This window comes from Myxocyprinus asiaticus, chromosome 43 (assembly GCF_019703515.2).
Source record: "Myxocyprinus asiaticus isolate MX2 ecotype Aquarium Trade chromosome 43, UBuf_Myxa_2, whole genome shotgun sequence".
Classification (NCBI taxonomy): Eukaryota; Metazoa; Chordata; class Actinopteri; order Cypriniformes; family Catostomidae; genus Myxocyprinus; species Myxocyprinus asiaticus.
In genome coordinates this window covers 12,012,382-12,029,931 of record NC_059386.1, presented here as the reverse complement: position 1 = coordinate 12,029,931, position 17,550 = coordinate 12,012,382, and the positions used below count along the sequence as shown (strand labels likewise).

The following is a 17,550-nucleotide window of genomic DNA, read 5'->3' as shown; positions in this document are numbered from 1 at the left end:
ATCAGTGGCTCCGAGCAACGTTCTACATGGTTCGTATATGCAAAGAAAATGTTTTGTTTCTCAAAATATTCTACATTTTTGTTTTATAATAAACAAGTAGTTTGATTTATGAAACAAGCCATTTTTATGACATTTTGGAAGCATTAAAACGATTCCATTCAAGTTGTATCAACAAGCACTTTTGAAGTTGTGGTGACTATATGCACCATGGATCAACTCAAAACAAGCATGCACTAAGATGATTAAGTGAAAAATATTCATTTATTCATCAGACTTATTCCTTGAACAAGTTAGGCTGGCATTCCCCACTGAATTTTATCCTTACTTTTGAAAAGTATCTTAAGTTGACTGACATTGTCGATGGGCACAGCACATGATGATGTATATGATGCAGGTTCAAGTGTTGGACTTTGCTCCTTTAGGTAAGACAGTGGTTATTCTTCATTATTCATATTGGCTGCCATGTTGATGGAAAAACAAATCATGCATATTCATGTTATTGATACTTTATTATAAATATGACGTGAAGAACTACTTTCTAAATATCTGTTTGTTTACTATGTTGTTTTGACATGAGTGTTGTACAGTAGCTAACATGACCTGTAATGTCTCCTGTATGCAATGCATGGCTTATTTGTATGGAATGCATAGCAGAAGAGAAAGTGGCTGTGAGAAAAAGTAACGCAAAAGTAACGTGACGCTTTACTTTCCATTAAAAAAAATACTTTTTAATTAATTAAATTAAATTTTTAAGGATTAACGTAATATTCTAACTAGTTACTTTAAAAAGTAACGATACCCAACACTGGTCCTCACACACGTGCTCTTGACGTGCACATTGACTGTTGTTGTTTCCACCTTCGTCTCCTGTTGTTCACCAGCGTTTATGTTGTCTTTGTGCGCTATCTCATGAAAGAAATGGCCCATATGTGAGTGTTGCCACCTTGTGGACCCAATAATTTGTGCAAAAAATTCCAGACTTATGGGGAGAGGATGCAGTTAGGAAAACTGGGCTGCACGCGTACAGATGTGTACCCTACTGAGGACAAAATTTACACTGCAAAGTATACTTTGGGATTTATCCAATGTACGGCAATGTTGTGCTCATGCCTCTTCATGTTTTGTCGTCAAAAGCTGAGAATAACCTGATGATATCAAATCTCATGTAACTGTGGGTTTCTTGCGTTGTCTGATTTTTTTGCATAAGCTGATTTTTGGTTGTTTTCAGCATATTGGTGTGCATGTAAACATGCTCAATCGATGGCACACGTGGCAAATGCAAAACGGTGAAGATATAAGCCCACCTACCATTCACTTATGCAAACCTGCTAGCCTGTTGTCTTAGCTTGCTGATAGAAGATAATACACATAAGCAGTTGTACTATTTTTTTAATGATACATGTACATTTGTATAACACATCTGATAACTTGTTGCACTCTTTCAGCTCTTTAGTTCAGCAACAGCATGACATCACCCTGGTGTGGTCGCTTATTTAGCCTTTATAATAGCTGAAATTGTTTTTAGATTTAGAGAAGAATTAAATGTATATCCTATTTCATTAATTATTTATATATTAATTATTTCATTCATTAAATAACTACTTCACCCTCAATGTATGAATGTTAGTTTAAAATCTGACAAATGTTACTTCTATGAAAAATCTCCTAAACCATTTACAACAGAGCTTTCTTTATATACAGTGCCCCATATTTTATAGCAGTGTGGTTCTCAAACTATACAACACAAGATTGTTGTGAAAGCAGTTGTTGAGAAATCACACTGGAATGGCAAGAAACTGTTTAAGTGGTCAGTGGTGGTTAGAGATGGTGACATTCAGGGCTAGAATGCGGCAGTTCTAGTGAATACATTGCTGTCATTGCTGTATACAGACACATCACAGTTGTAGACTAGAATTAACAATTGTGTCATAGTCACACATAATTATTTGATATTATATCCTATTTGGTTATGTATTCACACTCTGAAAGTGCGTTTAGCATTTAGAAAGTAGAAAGGACTGCTAATCAATGGAGGATAAAAAAACTTTTTTTTATTTGTACTTATTTCACTTTGTTAAAAGCATACACAAAATATAGTTGTCACAGAATGGACTACAAATTAATTTGTTGCAATATGACAACAAAACAAACATACAAAAAAATAAAATAAGCTAGTGCATGTAAAGTTACAATAATGCTACTAAATAATGAATATACAGTAGTTGATATTCATATAGTATACAGTAATAGTGATGAATATACTGTAGTAATGTATTACAACTTAAACAATAAGTATCACTGAACACTAAATTGAGATTCAAATGATTACAGCACATTACTTTGATAAAAACATAGTTAATATGTTTGTTAACAATAAAACAGACCAGGGAAAGTAAGCAATCACAGTATAAAATAAATTCGAAAATACAAAAAGGTGGATAAGTGTGGCAGAAATATACAATTTGCATTGAATAGGTTTCCACAGTTTGGTTTTGAGCAAATGATTTTACTCTGGTTATTACATTTATTTTCTGGAATGTACTTCTTTCTTGCTATTCTAATAAATAAAAATTCACAGCTGTAAAATAAGTTGAAAAACTTTAATTTTAATAATATACAAGAATCTCAGAGTATCCAAACAGTGGAAGGTTGATTAAACTTGTATCAGAAGGATATTTAGCATTTGTATGCACTTTTTATAAATAAAAGAATCGGAATATGAAATGAAAACAATGTTTTTCATAATAGATTCCTTAATCAGCGAAGAGAATATGGCCAGAGAAGTAGCTGGAACTGGTTATTCCATTTGCACCCCGAGAAGTCTCTATCCACACACAGTCTCCTTTCTGAAGCCTCAGAACTACCTGCCCTTCAGCTAATGTTCGTACATTTAGATTGATTGTTTCAGCAGTTAGCTGTACAATTTGTTTTTTTTTAAGGTCACAGTGCCCAACGTTCTAGTTCCTATGCATGAGAACTGAAATTCATATACACCAGGTATATTGCAGTAGAACAACCCTGTTGTTCGGTCATAATGGTTCTGGCCATTGTAAAGGACCTTATTGAACACAACAACTTTAGCAGAGATCGGGAGGTTGGTGTCAAGGGAAGCAAAGAAGGCAGACTGTTGTCTTGTGGTATTAATGGGTGGTCCAGATTGGTCCAGGTGGGCCTGCTAGACCTCGGGGACCTGGAAAGAGCAAATATTAGAGAGGACGATAAAAAAATCTTTAAGGGATATTAATACTCATCCTTCATGTTTTATTTAGTTTAATACTTTATTAGATAATAATACTGTATATTCATTCATTATAAAGTTTGGAGTGGTATAGCTTCTGCAGTTATCCAGCTTTTAGGGATGATAAAAATTCTGGGCCTGAAACAGTTATCGCTAAACAGCCATGCTAAGTATAAAGTTGGCGTATACATCAATGCATAATTATTCTGTCTGGAAAGTAGCTATAAATTAGTTTTCAAATGGCAAAATAGGAGCAGAAACTTTATTCTAATGTTGTTTATCTAATCTTGCCTCCATTGGTTTATACTGGTTAGATCTGTCATCAGGTATAATTAAAGAACATTGAAGCCCTGTTTACACCCAATATTACAAGCAGTGTGGGTGATCAGATCACAAGTGGTCAGTCAAGACACATCACTTGTGCATTTCCTGCGGCCACTTGTGATCGGAATTCAAAGGGAGGGTCTTTATTTATCAGTGTCCACATATGATTGCATCACTCGAAACAGATGTTAAAACCATGTGTAAACAGGGTCTGAAGAAGTTGATAAACTGGCTTACCTTGTTCCCCTGGAGGTCCTCTGGGTCCGGGAGGCCCTTGAAAGGTATCGGAATCTGAGGGGTTAATGAATGGCTGTTATATTTTTGTGCTATGAGCCTAATTATTTTACATTTATAGTAAATAAATAAATAATTTACCATTTAAAATGCAAAAGAGGTAGAAAACCCAAGCAAGAAGCTTTAAGCAAGTAAAATGGAGGAAGTTCAGGACTTAACAGTTTACAAAGGTCTGGTGCAGTTCCTGGATGAGCTATAAATTACTGCTTAACAGTTAGACTGAGTATCATACATGTCACTGCACCAAACCTGTGTACAGCAATACATACTTGGCCCCTAACAGCTGCTCATGTTCATGCCAGTTTAAAAGTTTTGCAGAGAATTTACAGAGAAGTTCACTTTCATTCAAGCTAAATAATAGTTAATACACAAAACACAGTTATTTACTCTTTTTCTTGCATTCAGAAGAAAATAAAAACTTGTCTAACCTCATTTCCACTGTTTGTAACATGGAAGCCACCGTCACCTGGAAGGTCAAACACCAAACCAAAGGTGAACCAAACTATGGTGACAATGCAGACAGATTGTAAAATGTCTTCAATACCCAATATGTGTCTATGCTACTATGAAATTAGGTACAGTACTTTACAAGCATATATAAAGGTAGGTAGAAGCTTAGGCAGAAATTTGCAGTCGATTGTTAGACTGGAAATGGAAGATGATTTGTGTTATATATGACCACATACATATACTTGATGCATTTAAGAGTTCTTCTGCTTGGTGTCTTACCAGTCTCAATCCAAGGGGTGAGGTCAAAGGCTGGGATATTGTCACAGCTAATGAAACTTGCAGAACTGCTGAAGCGGAAAGGATCATAGGGAACGTCACGGATTCCTGTGTTGTCACAGATGATGCGGGCCAGAGACACAGGGGCCAGTGAGGCTTTTTGTTTGGTTGTGAACACTCCTTCGTTCTCCCACCATAACCTGAACACAATCACACTTGGCTTTAACAACAATCACACGCATACTTGACTAATAGACTAAATGCACAGAGATTTACCTGTCACCCTGGCGAATGTGCTTGAACTGCATAGAGATAAGGCACGCAAAAAGAGGACCAACACGACCACCAGGTACAAAAGGCTCAGCGACGCCTCCTAACCAAACGTCAATGTTGGCAGGGGTTCTGTAAAGCTCAATAAGCCTGCGAGCTAATTCAGTGTTGTTCATCACCACAGCCAATTCTTGCTCATTTTGAGGAGTGGACAGTCCACAGAACTGCCGCCATGCATTATAGCCTTATGAGGAACAAAATGTATGTATACGGTAAGTTTCCTCTCAAAAACACATGGAACTAAATTAAGTTATACAGGATTAAGTTTGGCTTAATTAGCTTTAGGTGGTTGGTTTTCAAATGGTCAAGACTTTGGTAAGAGGCTAGAATGTTTACCTGGTATACCGTGGTCACGACTTCTTTGCATGTTGAGGGCGGCCAGGTCCAAAGCAATGTGGCTTGTAAAAGCAAACAGCCTCTCTCTAAGAGCGTCCACCAACATGTGATCCTGTGTGTTCAATTTTGCCGGCTGACCAATCAATCCTCGGAGCAGAGGATCCACGCCACCTAACAAGAAGAAAAGTTTTAGGGCTCAGTGTGGAGACTGCAACAAATCTGTACTACATTATCTGTTACAGGTTGTGTTCCATTCAGAATATGCCCTTTTCCCCTCTAAGACTTTACACTCAACTGTTAGTGCTTGGAGAGCCAAAAGGTCTGGGGCTTAAAATTACGGTCATTCTGAAGTCATTTTTATTGGAAATTCTTTTTGAAACGACCTTACAGCATGGCTACCATGATTGTTCTCCCTTCAAACTTCCTTGCGAGGCATCATTGACATTGTTTACACCTGGTTTTATAGGTGCTGTAAGTGATTTTTTTAATTAAATGAAATGCAGAAAACATCCGTATTACCCCTCAGATAACACTGTAATAAGTGCCATGAAATATCACACCTGTCTCTCATACAGCCCTAGGCTCTGCTAACAGTCGTGGCCCATTCGGCATAATGCAGCATCCTGTTTCAGCTTATCACCGCCCATTCGGCCCCATTTTGTGGTCGGCCCACCAGGAAAATGCCAGTCCGCCCCTGACCACATCACATTTGAGGTGTAAATGTTAATCTGTCCTAATGTGATCCGGACAGCAGAGCAGCACCCCTAAGCTCAATCAAACACTTTCGCTAAAACGAGTTTTAAACGTTGCCGGTTGCGTGCAGCTTTAAAAGGAAATAACCATATGATGGGGAAATTTAATGAGATCAACATGCAGGGAATCTCAGCTAACACAGGTACTCCACTAAATTAACTGATAATTTTACTTGAAATGTTGCTTTTGTGCTTAGATTACATTTCAACTGCATCTGGGAGAGACTTTTGCATCTTTTTTGCCATTTATTAACATGCAGATGATTGATGTATGTTGTAATGAAATCAGAGACCCTCCCCTCAAAAACCAAACACAAATGATGACAGGAGTCGCATTTGAGACACATGGTAATACCAGGTGTAAACAGCGATGTGTCTCGCCTGACCACGTTATCAGATCAACCAAGAGGCATCTTAATACCAGGTGTAAACAGGATAATTTATGCTGTTTGAAACACAGTGCAAGTCTCCCAAACTTACCCTCAAAAATCACCCTCCAAGGAGAAAAAAAGGCCTCATAGAGGGGCACACTTGGAAATTGAGGATGGTTCTGGTAATTTTCATCAAGACGAAATATGATGGGTTGAATGGCCAGGTGGGCAAAACGGAAAGCTGCAGTGGCAAAGACATTAGCAATGCTAGGGTCCACATTCTCATCATAACCTGGATATAGGCCAAGGTGTTTATTGTAAGCATCAGGGCCAACAATGTGCGGCAGGTATTCCTTAATCACCAGTATCTAAAAGAGAAAGATTTAGGAGTCCTTGATAATGCATATCTGTTCAATTAAAGGTTGTAATTGCTTGTGTTTAATCAATGGATTTTTTTGGGTGGCTTTACCTGTTGGTAGGCACCCACAATCTTTCGTGCCTCTTGATAGAGGGTTTCACTACTCCAACTAGGATTGAGTATGTGAAGGGCACGAGCCAATCGGTTGTGCTCCCTCATGAATAGTGCATGTAATGAGGTAAGAGCAATGTTCTCATCAACACGACCATCCCCTACACAAATGCATAATTTGAGAGGCAAAATTTACCAACTGTCAACTACTATGCAATGTGATAATCTTATATGAAGACAAATTTGCTGCATTTACCATCAAAGAACCAAAATGTTACTGACCTGCAATAAAGCAAGGCACTTCTGTCAGGCTTGTGTCATTGAGGATTTTTCCACGCGTAGCACACATTTTGCTCTGTACATTGGTAAAGGGCAGGTGCTCTCGCCCATTGTCAAGAAACTGATCATTGAAGCGAAGCAGACCACCATCATTGGTCAAGTCACGCAGTTCCTTCGCCAGCCCATCCTCCGCCCCATAAACCTGCCCAGCATCTAGAAAAGCTGTTAGAGTGTTGATCTGTTCTCGGACTTTGGGGACTCCACCAAAGATAAAGGCGGTGTTCCCGGAACCACAAGCAGGTGATGAACGAAAGAAGGGGAGACAGGTGTCAGGACTCAGACGTGGATCTTCCTTTGGGATCTGATTTCAGACATTAAAAATAGCATGAAAAACAAATTAGGAATGAAGTAAACAGGTGGGAAAGGACATTGAGAGACTGCAAAGGTACAAAAATTGACTGACCGGAATTGGGAAGCAGGGTTCGGAGCGCTCGCAGCTCTCATCACAGTTGAGGCCATTGCTGAAAGACCTAATGCTTGGTGAGGTGGGCGTAAGAGTCAGATCGTGGTCAACCCACTGTCCAAAGATTGTGAGCATGAAGGTGAAGTCATTATCATTCTCTACGTCAGCATCCGCAGTGCTTAGAATACGATTGGAAACCAGTCTGACCTGGAATCAACAAGACAGACAGAATTGAGAAATTGTGAACTGATTGGTGACCTACCTGATTGTCATGTTCATTTCAGTAAGCTGATTATAAGTATCTCCATCTTACCAGGGGTAGTAATGCACCATTGTGCAATGTGTTGGGGTCCCACCCTTTGGGCTGTGAGATGCTATCCTCATACTTTGCAGGCAGCCAGCGGGTAAAAGGGGTGTTGGATGCACCAAGGAGAGGGTTCCTCCTAAAGATTGATAAAAATCACAAACAGAGTTCAGTCCACAGCAGTGATTCACTTGTTTTCAGTAACTGCATGAATACAATTGTAAATAATTCAGTAGGGTCCTGAGTCCACTGAAAATGCTTCTGTTTTGCATTTTTCTGATTTGATACATTTTTTGTTTGTTTTATAACATATATTATGACCATAACAAGATAAAAGAATTTTTTTTGAAAAATTAACATGAATTTCAGAGTTTCTTAGTATTTGTATGTCTGCTAATGACAGCCTGTATGTTGCAAGCATGATTTGAGAATGCTGCAAAGAGTATCTTGTGTGCTTCTATATAAGTAAGGAAACCTGACCTTTTGTACAAAGGGGTTAACATGGTCAATGTCACAAATTTGCTTATTCTTTTATTAGTGACCTAGGAATAGTGCATTGTAGTGCACTATCAAACTTTTGAACCCCAATGTATTGTATCAGTAAAAAATTTTTATCAGGTGGTAATTAGTTGAAGAATTTGAAAAAATTATCTGAATAAGGAGGGAAGGACTGACCTGTTGTTGCAGACATTGGAGGCAGTTCGATATTTGTTTATGAGGGGTGTGGTCCTACAAGATGGGGGCTGGGTTTGAGCAGCACAACCTGTCAGACGCTTGATGGTGTTAAGCTCGTCTGGAGTGAGTAGGCCTAAGAGAAAAAACACATTGAGAGTTGTGGGCATGGAACATCACACTGTAATGGATCAGATCTGCATTTCTGTGTGAGTTTTGCAAGGTATTGCCCTCATACTTGTAGCATTGATGGACCTCTTGTGTGCATGATGAGCCTTCTCACTGATCAGTCTAAGCGTCTGCTCCATGTAATCTGCGGCTCTCACTGCCTCACGGGTTTTTCGAGCTGGCTGTTTCATAAGACGCAGTTTGTCCGAAGGCTTGATGACGTCCTTGCGCACCCTTGCTAAACTCCTGGGAGTGGGAAAATGTATGAAAATAGATCAACGACTGGCATGATGGCAAAATAATGTTGAGCAATTTACGTTCTTACAAATTTTACTTACTCATCACGGGAATACTTGTAGGCAGCATCCACAATTTTTTTTGCTTCCTCAATTGAATCTAGAATGAACTGTCTTCCAGGACTCTCTTCTTCTGCTAAATAAGAAAAGGGTATTATGAAATGAGACGTATGCTAGACAGACTATTAATGACTAATACTATAGCAAAATGTTTTTAGATGAATGAGCTGCAAGTCTACTGACTCATGACAGCAAAACAGGATTTCTTGCAGCTAGGGCTGTCAATTTAACACGTTCATTTAGTGCAATTAATTACATGAAAAATTACACATAAAAAATATTAATGCAATTAATCACACCCCTGATCCGTACTTTAATTCCGTAATAAGGAATGTGCCTACTATTGGAGCAATTCAAACTTGATGTTCCATATTGATGTGGCAGTAGGGGGCAGTCAGCGCTCCAGCTGTACAGGCAACATGCCTCGTCAAACCAACAAGAACAACAGGCAGCACAGCCTTCTATAGATGCGATTTTAAGCTCGAAGACAGCTGGACCCGAGCACAACCGAATACAAGGATCTTGTGATGCATTTTTCAAAGTTTCAAACTACATTTTAAGGTGATGTAATTGAATTATTTTTTATTTTTTTATTTTTTTATTAACAATTAAAAATACTGTAGCTCAGACAGACGTAGACCAATAGTAGGGTTGTTTTCAATGATATGGACATAAAGCTAAAAATATTTTGACTTAAGCCACTTTTTGTATTGAAGAAATGCTTAACTTGTGTGCTGCCAATATGTATGTAAATGATGTATTGAGTTATCTGAATTCTAATATTTATTATATATTATATGTATAATTATTTAAATTATTATATACTAAAGTATCATTATTTTTGGGCCTTTCTCAGTAAATATTGATACGTATTTGCGATTAATTGTGATTAATTCATCGATGCATCATATAACTTAATCGATTAACAGCCCTACTTACAGCATAAACACATTTGATGCTATATTTTGCATCTCTTGCTGTTTTTGATTTCATGATTAATTGGTAAACTTACCTAAGGCATTTGTTTTAAGGGCACAACAGCAGCCCACCACAAAAAGAAATGTGTGAAGATTCATCTCTGAAACAGATATACAGAGAAGAGTAATTTTTTGACCATATAATAGACCATTTTATGTTTATGAAAATTGTGTTGGGACAACACATGCAGTGCCATTTTATGCATTAACACTTTTTTGAAAATTTTCTTTTATAGTTAAATGGCTGCGTTAAAACTCTAAAACAAAATATCTGCTCAAAAACATGTCAATGCAACTAACGCTTGGGTGATCAGGATAATACACATAGAAAATGTCAAAATACTGATAGAGAATCAGAAACAAATGACAAATAAATACCAATACTGCTGTGCAAAGTACAATAAACTACATATTTTGTCGAAAGTTTGTTATGACTGAACTCTTAGAATATGATATGTCCTGTAACAGATGGGTTTGGTTCAACTGTGCTCAAATTCAGAGAAAATGGAGAGTGAAAACTGCAGTAACTCCAAAAAAAAAAAGCACAGTTACTGTGTTTTGACTTAAAGGGGCAGAATAGTCTACTAGACTTTAGTTTAACACATGAATTCTTTACATGCATGCCTTGCATTGGGATGAGCATTATTAAGAATAACAATAACCACATATAATTTGTAAAATAAAATTTTGCAGTTAAGAAAATTAATTAAGAGAGAACTTCAAAATATTTAGCATTTCTCACCTGTATATAAGATGTTTGTGACTCAAGGCTCAGAGTGTGTTGTTCTGGCTGAGGATGGAGCAGATGAGCTTTTAAAGCAACCCTCATCCTCAATCTGTGATGCATCACTCAGGGAGTCTCAGGCGTGGCTACAGGATTAGTTCCTTCTTCCTTTTCGCAAGTGCAGTGACCTTGTGTGTTAGTTGTTTTATTGATTTATTTGAAGTGACATTCTGAAACATTTTTACTCTACATTACTGACATCAGTGTTTCCCAACCCTGTTCTTGGCAGACATTGTAAAAAGTGGAAGCATGCAATTGGTATCTCAAGGATCTGTTTTAACTTGATCTAACCCTAAAAATTACTTATTAATGTGAATGATTTCACTACCTTATTGTCTTCCTGTTTCTATTGTTTGTTTTTTTCTTACTTAAAAAACAAGAAATCTTTTCTGTGAAACTGACGAACAATAGATAGGTTAAAAAAAAATTAACAACCTAGTGACCTATAATCTCTGACTATCACGGCAGTAAACGTACATGCTAGGAATTAGAATTTCCTTCTCTAATTATTTATCGGCAAAAAGACCATATTTACTGACTTTGCACCTGTCAAAGAGTTTATGGCTTTGAACAAAGGGCATGTTGTGACTGATCCAAGCCTGGAAACTGATTAGAAACTTGTTTCATGCATTAGCCTAAACCAAGAATGTCTATATTTACAGAATATTTGAAATATTCTGTAATATTGCACGTTCACACACTATGGCTCGACTAGAACGAGAATGACTTAAATGAAGAGAATATTTGATATAAGCTAAAAACCTTATCAGAATTTATTGTCTCTTCATTTTCTTATCAGGTTGTTTGTGTTTTGTCAGATGTCCTACTTTCTGTTGTTGGACATTCAGTATATGGGGTCTCTCATGTATAGTACAATATGTTTCTCATTTATTTATCTGCAGAGAACAGCTCCAGACAAATCGTGCAGCCAACTTCTGCAACAATGATTAGTGGTTCCATGGCAAGTAATGCCCTGTCACAGTAATTATATTCATTACTTTTGTACTACTAAAAGAGTCTACAGATTGGTTGTTTTTTGGTTACATGTATAAACACATCTATGTTAAAACAATGTAGAGGAAGTTATTTTATTTTTTAGGCTAACTGAACTAAAGGCAAAACCTCAAGACAAAATCTGTCTTTCAGTTGGGATTTTGCTATTAGATAAGCAACATATGTCATGTAATGGCGCTAATCAAGTGTTAAGCATGTTCACTTTTCAAATGACTCTCTTTTTCGAATTATCTATCCATCACTTTGTACTGTTGTGAATTGAAATTCATTCCTTCCCTTTGAATCAGCTCAGTCTTTTAACCTCAAGTCGTTTATATACTGTAGTTTTTACACTGTAGTTGAACTATAGATCATAGTTTTAGATGTTTACCGGTGTCAGATTATAGTAAATTTAAACTGTTTCACAAAGTTGAGGGAAACACCAAGTCTCCTGTGCAAAAGCAAGCAAATGCAATGCCACTAAAATGATATTTTTCACCATCCATGGTTATAGGATGGTTACATCCTCTTTTTTCCAGACATGTCCTCTTTTTTTGGACCTGAAAAAAGCTTCTGGCAAGGATTTCAAAATTATCTATAAATGTCCGAGATTTGGCTTTCTTCATATTAACGTGCAGTTAGGACTCTTATTCATTCTGTGTATTTGATACTGCGCACCAGTTTTCGTGTTCACATCTCCTTACGTGATTATTCTGACAGAGAGCGGCAGACTAAGGGTGTTTCTCAATCAGAAGGCTGCAGCCTCGTTAGGCTGGATATCTCGGCTGCCACGTCATCAAGCACCATCGAACGCTGTCTCAATTGTGAAGACACTTGGAAGGCAGCCTCGTATCGCAGCCTTATTTGCCATATTTTGGAGGATGCATTGGGTGTATCCTTTGTGGCCTTCAATCACCCACAATCCATTGCACATGGGAAAAGGTCGGAAAATGTTTCGGTTATGAACGTAACCTCGGTTCCCTGAGACGAAGGGAAAGAGACATTGCGTTTATTAACGCATATGGGGAGTGCCTTCTTACACGACCTAGTTGAAACCTCTCTACAATAACGGCAATATTCTAATATTTGCTATGGTGTTTGAGCCCCACCTGTTTTGGCATGAAACTGTCCGTTATAAAACAGGTACAGAAACACCATTTCCTCAGAATTTCTGACTGAAAACAAGGAACTCTGAGTCTTGTAGTGCGGCTAGCGTTCAAAATGTTTCGTTCCCTTCATCTCAGGGAACCGAAGTTACGTACGTAACCGAGATGTTCACTTATGACTCAGTACACTTGATATTGCTTTTATTAATGCATATGGGGAACAGAATCCCATAAAACAGAACACACCATACGTCCATGCCCATGAGGAGGCCATGCCTCTAGTTGAGTGTACTTTAACACCAATTGGGCAAGTCTTAACCTGCGACTCATAAGCCAGGGCAATTGCATTGACAATCCAGTGAGAAAGTCTTTGATTGGAGACGGACATTCCTTTTGTGCATCTGATCAGCTCTTTGTATCCTTACAAACAAATTTGCATTATGCTGCACAGGGCATAATAAATGCAAATATTGTTCCTCATCCCAATTAATGGAGGAGGGAAGAAGGCCTGAAGGTGAACCACCTGCAATCTGAAGGCGTGGTTAGGACCTTAGGCACATAGCCTTTTCTGGGTTTGACAGTGACACTTGAAAGACCGGGGCCAAACTCCAGTTATGAATTGTCGATTGATAGTGCATGTAAGTCACCGATCCGTTTTACTGAGACCAGAGCCAGCAGTAGTGCGGTCTTAACGAAGAGCATGTGCAAATCAACAGAGTCCAAAGGTTCAAAAGGGGGCCTTGTGAGAGCTTTTAGGACTAAAGTTAAGTCCCAAGTCGGGACGTCTTGCTCCTTTAAGCACAGCCTATAGAGGTGCCAGCTTCATGTGCGTGATACGCAGATATAGTTGGGGTGAGTCCTGCGTCTAATCTCTCTTGAAGAAATATAAGAATTTTGGGCAGTTTACTGGGTCTTTGCCATGTGAGAGACACCAATCAGTCAACACCTTCCATTTTAGCGTGTAGAGGCATCTCGTGGACGGCACTCTGACCAGTAAAATGGTGTTCATAACTGAATGCATCATTTCTGGTGCATCTAGCATGCTCCATTCAGGGGCCACACATGCAGGTTCCTCGCTGGTAAAACACAGGAGCTGTCCATGGTGCTAAAGCAGCTATACAGCGGTGGGATATAGTGATGTGCATGCGCCCTTGGCGCCAAGCACGTCATGGCAAACAGCGCTTCAGCCAGCACTGAAGAGGTCTCATGTGTAAGAGACCTAATAGAATGACGGCGGATGCCGCCACCATAAATCCCAATGCTTTCTGAAACAGCTTCAGTGGAAGTGTTCTCCCCAGTTTGATCTGAGACAGACACTGTAGAATTGCCTGAACACGCTCACTCGTGAGGTGCACGTGCCCACTCGTGGAGACGAGGAGGACTCCCAAAAAGGCAGAGAGCGTGCTCTTCGCCCAGTTCACATCGAGGCCCAAGCTGTTTAGATGCTGAAGCAGCAAGTCTCTGTGCTGGCATAACAGAGCCTCTGATTGCACCAGTAACAGCCAATCGTCGAGGTAGTTCAAGATGCGCATGCCGCTCAGATTCAGATGGGCGAGAACTGCATCGATGTGAGGAGCCAGAGAGAGTTTGAAGGGCTGGACTTTGAATTGATACACTGTTCCCTCGAATGCGAGTCCCAAAAACATCCAGTGATGTCGTACAATTTGGATATGAATGCATGCATCCTTCAGATCTATCGACGGAAACCAATCATGTGGGCGTTCATGCGATAAGATCCGTTTCTGAGTAATCATTTTGAACGGGCGCTTTATGAGTGCGCGATTTAAATGCCTCAGATCCAAGATCAGCCAAAGTCTGCCGTCTTTCTTTGGAACAAGAAAATAACATCTGTAAAACCCTTTTTGTGCTAGACAATTTGGCACAATATCATGTTTTTCACGATGAGATTGTGTATTTCAGCTCGTAACACTGGTGCGTCTTCAGGTGAAACCGTGGAAAACAGAACGCTGTTGAATGGGGAGGCTGGCGTGCAAATTGGATCGTATAACCACGTTCAATTGTTTTTTGCACCCATTCTGAAATACCCGTTAGGGCTCGCCACGCGTCCGCGTAACGGGACAGAGGGCAATTTGGTTTGCTCACTGTTTGATATAATGCAACGCTCACAATAGGGAAGCAGTTGTGCATAATGTGTGTGCTTTGAGGAAAAAGGGCTCTTTACTGAGGATGTGTGAGCAGCTCATGCATTTGCAATGAATGCCATATTCTTTTTTGCACTTATTGCATTCTTTATTGCATTTATTTGAGTGCAAGACACAGAAACAACATTTTGAACAATATTGTGAACAACAATATTCCTTTTCCGGCAAACAGTATTGGGGAGATTGGGAACAATGTTTTGTGTCTCCAGCCAAGCCTTTTTTGGAGCAGACCCGGAGGGAACCGCAGGCTCTGCTTTCTGCATCAAAGGGTTGTGCCCATCAGGAGTGCTTTTGTTGCACGTGCTGATATGCAGGTGCCGGTGAGGCAGCAGGTATGGGGCTTTAAGTCGGGCGTTGGCTTGAAACAGAGCAAGGGTGAACTGGCTGTGATTTACTCTGTTTGGGCATAAAGTGTCTCATAGCCTGTGATTGCTGCTGAATCGCGACGTAACGCTCAGCAACTTTATTCACAGAGCCGCTGTTAGAGGCCGGCTGGAGAAACTGGAGCATCCAATAGAGTCTATTTTTCCTTATCACTCATTTCTGTGAGGGCCAGCCATATATGTCTATCCAGAACTGCCAGGATGCCCATGGACTTGCTGATGGCCTACGCAGTGTCTTTCATGGTATGCAGAGCTAAGTCTGTAGCGGTGCGGAGCTCTTTGAATGTCTCTGGATTGAAGCCGTGCTCGTCCATTAAAGAGGATGGCGTCACTGCGTGAGCGCGCCAAGAAGGGCATGCACTAGGAAGTAGATAGTTTGTTATGAACTTTGGGGGAAAATAGGCCAGATTTGCAGGACGCTGCCGTTTGATGGCGTCCGGACTGCAGGAACCATTCATCGAGGCGAGACTGTTCAGGTTCCTCTGGGGGAGACCATTCAATGTTAAGCTCTTCGACCGCCCTTGTAAGGACGCGGAGCATCTCCCTGTTAGTGGTGCATGCAAACTCCTCTCCCTCACTTGGGGGAGGGGCGGCAGCATCATGACCACTCGTATGATGCAGCGAGAGACATGACTTCGTCATTATTAACCCCAGTGTCAGAACCGCTGCACAAGACGAGGCTGCCCACTCTTTCAGAAGGTCGGAGCTCGTCCCACACATAGTGTATTGGAAAACGTGCTTCAGAGAGATTAAGGGGCTCGCAGGGTGTGTGCCACCACGAGGACCACCTCAAAGTCATCCTGCTTGACCATGCGGCCCCGCCGTGCATCCTCGTGTGAATCTTCGGGTATCACAGAAGAGGCGGGTGGGAGGGCGCGTGAGACTGAATCGTCCCTCAGAACGAGGGTGATTCATGAGCGAAGCGTCCTGAGACTCATACCCTCACAATGAGGATAGTCTGTCTCCATGAGAGCTGACTCTGTGTGGGCACAGCCCAGACAGTAAATGCAGCTCTCATGCTGATCTGATGGCGGGATGTGCTTCTCGCACAAGGAACACTTAAGTCGCGAACACGTAAGTGACTCTTTTAGATGTGTAAATATATAAATTAATATATATTTATATTTGTATCACACAATATACAATACACAATATACAATTGCTTTGTAAGGATACACAAACCCTGCCGAAGTGCTGCGGGGAATCAGGATGCTGAGGCCTATTCACCAGTGAAGCGTCAATCGGCGAGGTTGTGTGATGTTCGCCGGAGCACTGCAGGGGAGCGGAAAGTCTTCCTGCAAAGATTCCGCCCGCTGACTCCTATATATCGACGGCAAAGATAGAGGGCTTCTAGACAAGAGATGATCACTGTCTTGAAGGAAGAAATTCTGAGGAAATTGTGTTTGTGTGCCTGTTTTTATAGCGGACAGTTTCGCGCCAAAACAGACGGGGCTCAAGCACCATAGCCAATATTAGAATATTGGCATTATTGTAGAGAGGTTTCAACTAGGTCATGTAAGAAGGCACTCCCCATATGCGTTAATAAACGCAATGTCAAGTGAACTGAGTCTTAAGGGAACGGGTTGCTTGACCGAGGAGGCGGAAACCTTTATGACGCTGCTTACTTTTTTCTTTCTCTCTTCAAGTTTATTTATTACACATTTGCACCAAGACAATATGTAGAAAAATAAAAAATGCAAGTAGTTTAGACAATACATCAAATTACAAGATGCAAAGCACAAAAAAATAAAATTAAAATAAAAGGGCAATTACATGAATTTGAAAAGCTTTAAAGTTTTATAGTTTTACAAGTCTAGGGTTCTGTTTTTTCATATTTGAAAGGGTTTAAATATAAATTCTAAGATCAGTGTTGCAAAATGTATTGTATAAAGGTTTTTTTGAGTGACTCTAGCTTTGTGAATAAAACATTTTGCTAAAATAATTAAGGGATTAAGGACATATTTCTCATTTTCTGAAGTATATGGGTTTTCTAAACAAAGTGAAATATCACATGGTTTTAAGCATATGGTTTGCCATGCACACTTAATAGACTGTCTCATTCT

The 17,550-nt window shown here is 39.8% G+C and overlaps 1 protein-coding gene across 1 annotated transcript; it reads right to left on the bottom strand.

The window, feature by feature from the left end:
• Positions 1–3,041: 3,041 nt before the first annotated feature.
• On the bottom strand, positions 3,042–10,864 carry LOC127433253 (eosinophil peroxidase-like). The gene is made up of 16 exons (XM_051684967.1): positions 10,802–10,864; positions 10,095–10,160; positions 9,065–9,158; positions 8,797–8,972; positions 8,562–8,694; positions 7,896–8,025; positions 7,583–7,789; positions 7,123–7,480; positions 6,841–7,001; positions 6,481–6,739; positions 5,249–5,419; positions 4,859–5,096; positions 4,586–4,782; positions 4,285–4,322; positions 3,800–3,853; positions 3,042–3,190 (listed from the first exon to the last, which is right to left on the bottom strand). Exons 2-16 carry the CDS (start codon positions 10,156–10,158, stop codon positions 3,176–3,178), a joined length of 2,295 nt encoding a protein of 764 aa, XP_051540927.1. The 5' UTR covers positions 10,159–10,160; positions 10,802–10,864; the 3' UTR covers positions 3,042–3,175.
• Between the last annotated feature and the right edge of the window lie 6,686 nt (positions 10,865–17,550).

Bases quoted from the DNA above. Each gene is read 5' to 3' on its own strand.
- LOC127433253 (XM_051684967.1), bottom strand. From the start codon at position 10,158: ATGAATCTTCACACATTTCTTTTTGTGGTGGGCTGCTGTTGTGCCCTT. The intron at 8,026-8,561 runs GTCAGTCCTTCC...ATCAATCTTTAG, and splicing joins TCCAATGTCTGCAACAACAG to GAGGAACCCTCTCCTTGGTG. The intron at 7,790-7,895 runs GTAAGATGGAGA...TGTTGATTCCAG, and splicing joins ATGGTGCATTACTACCCCTG to GTCAGACTGGTTTCCAATCG.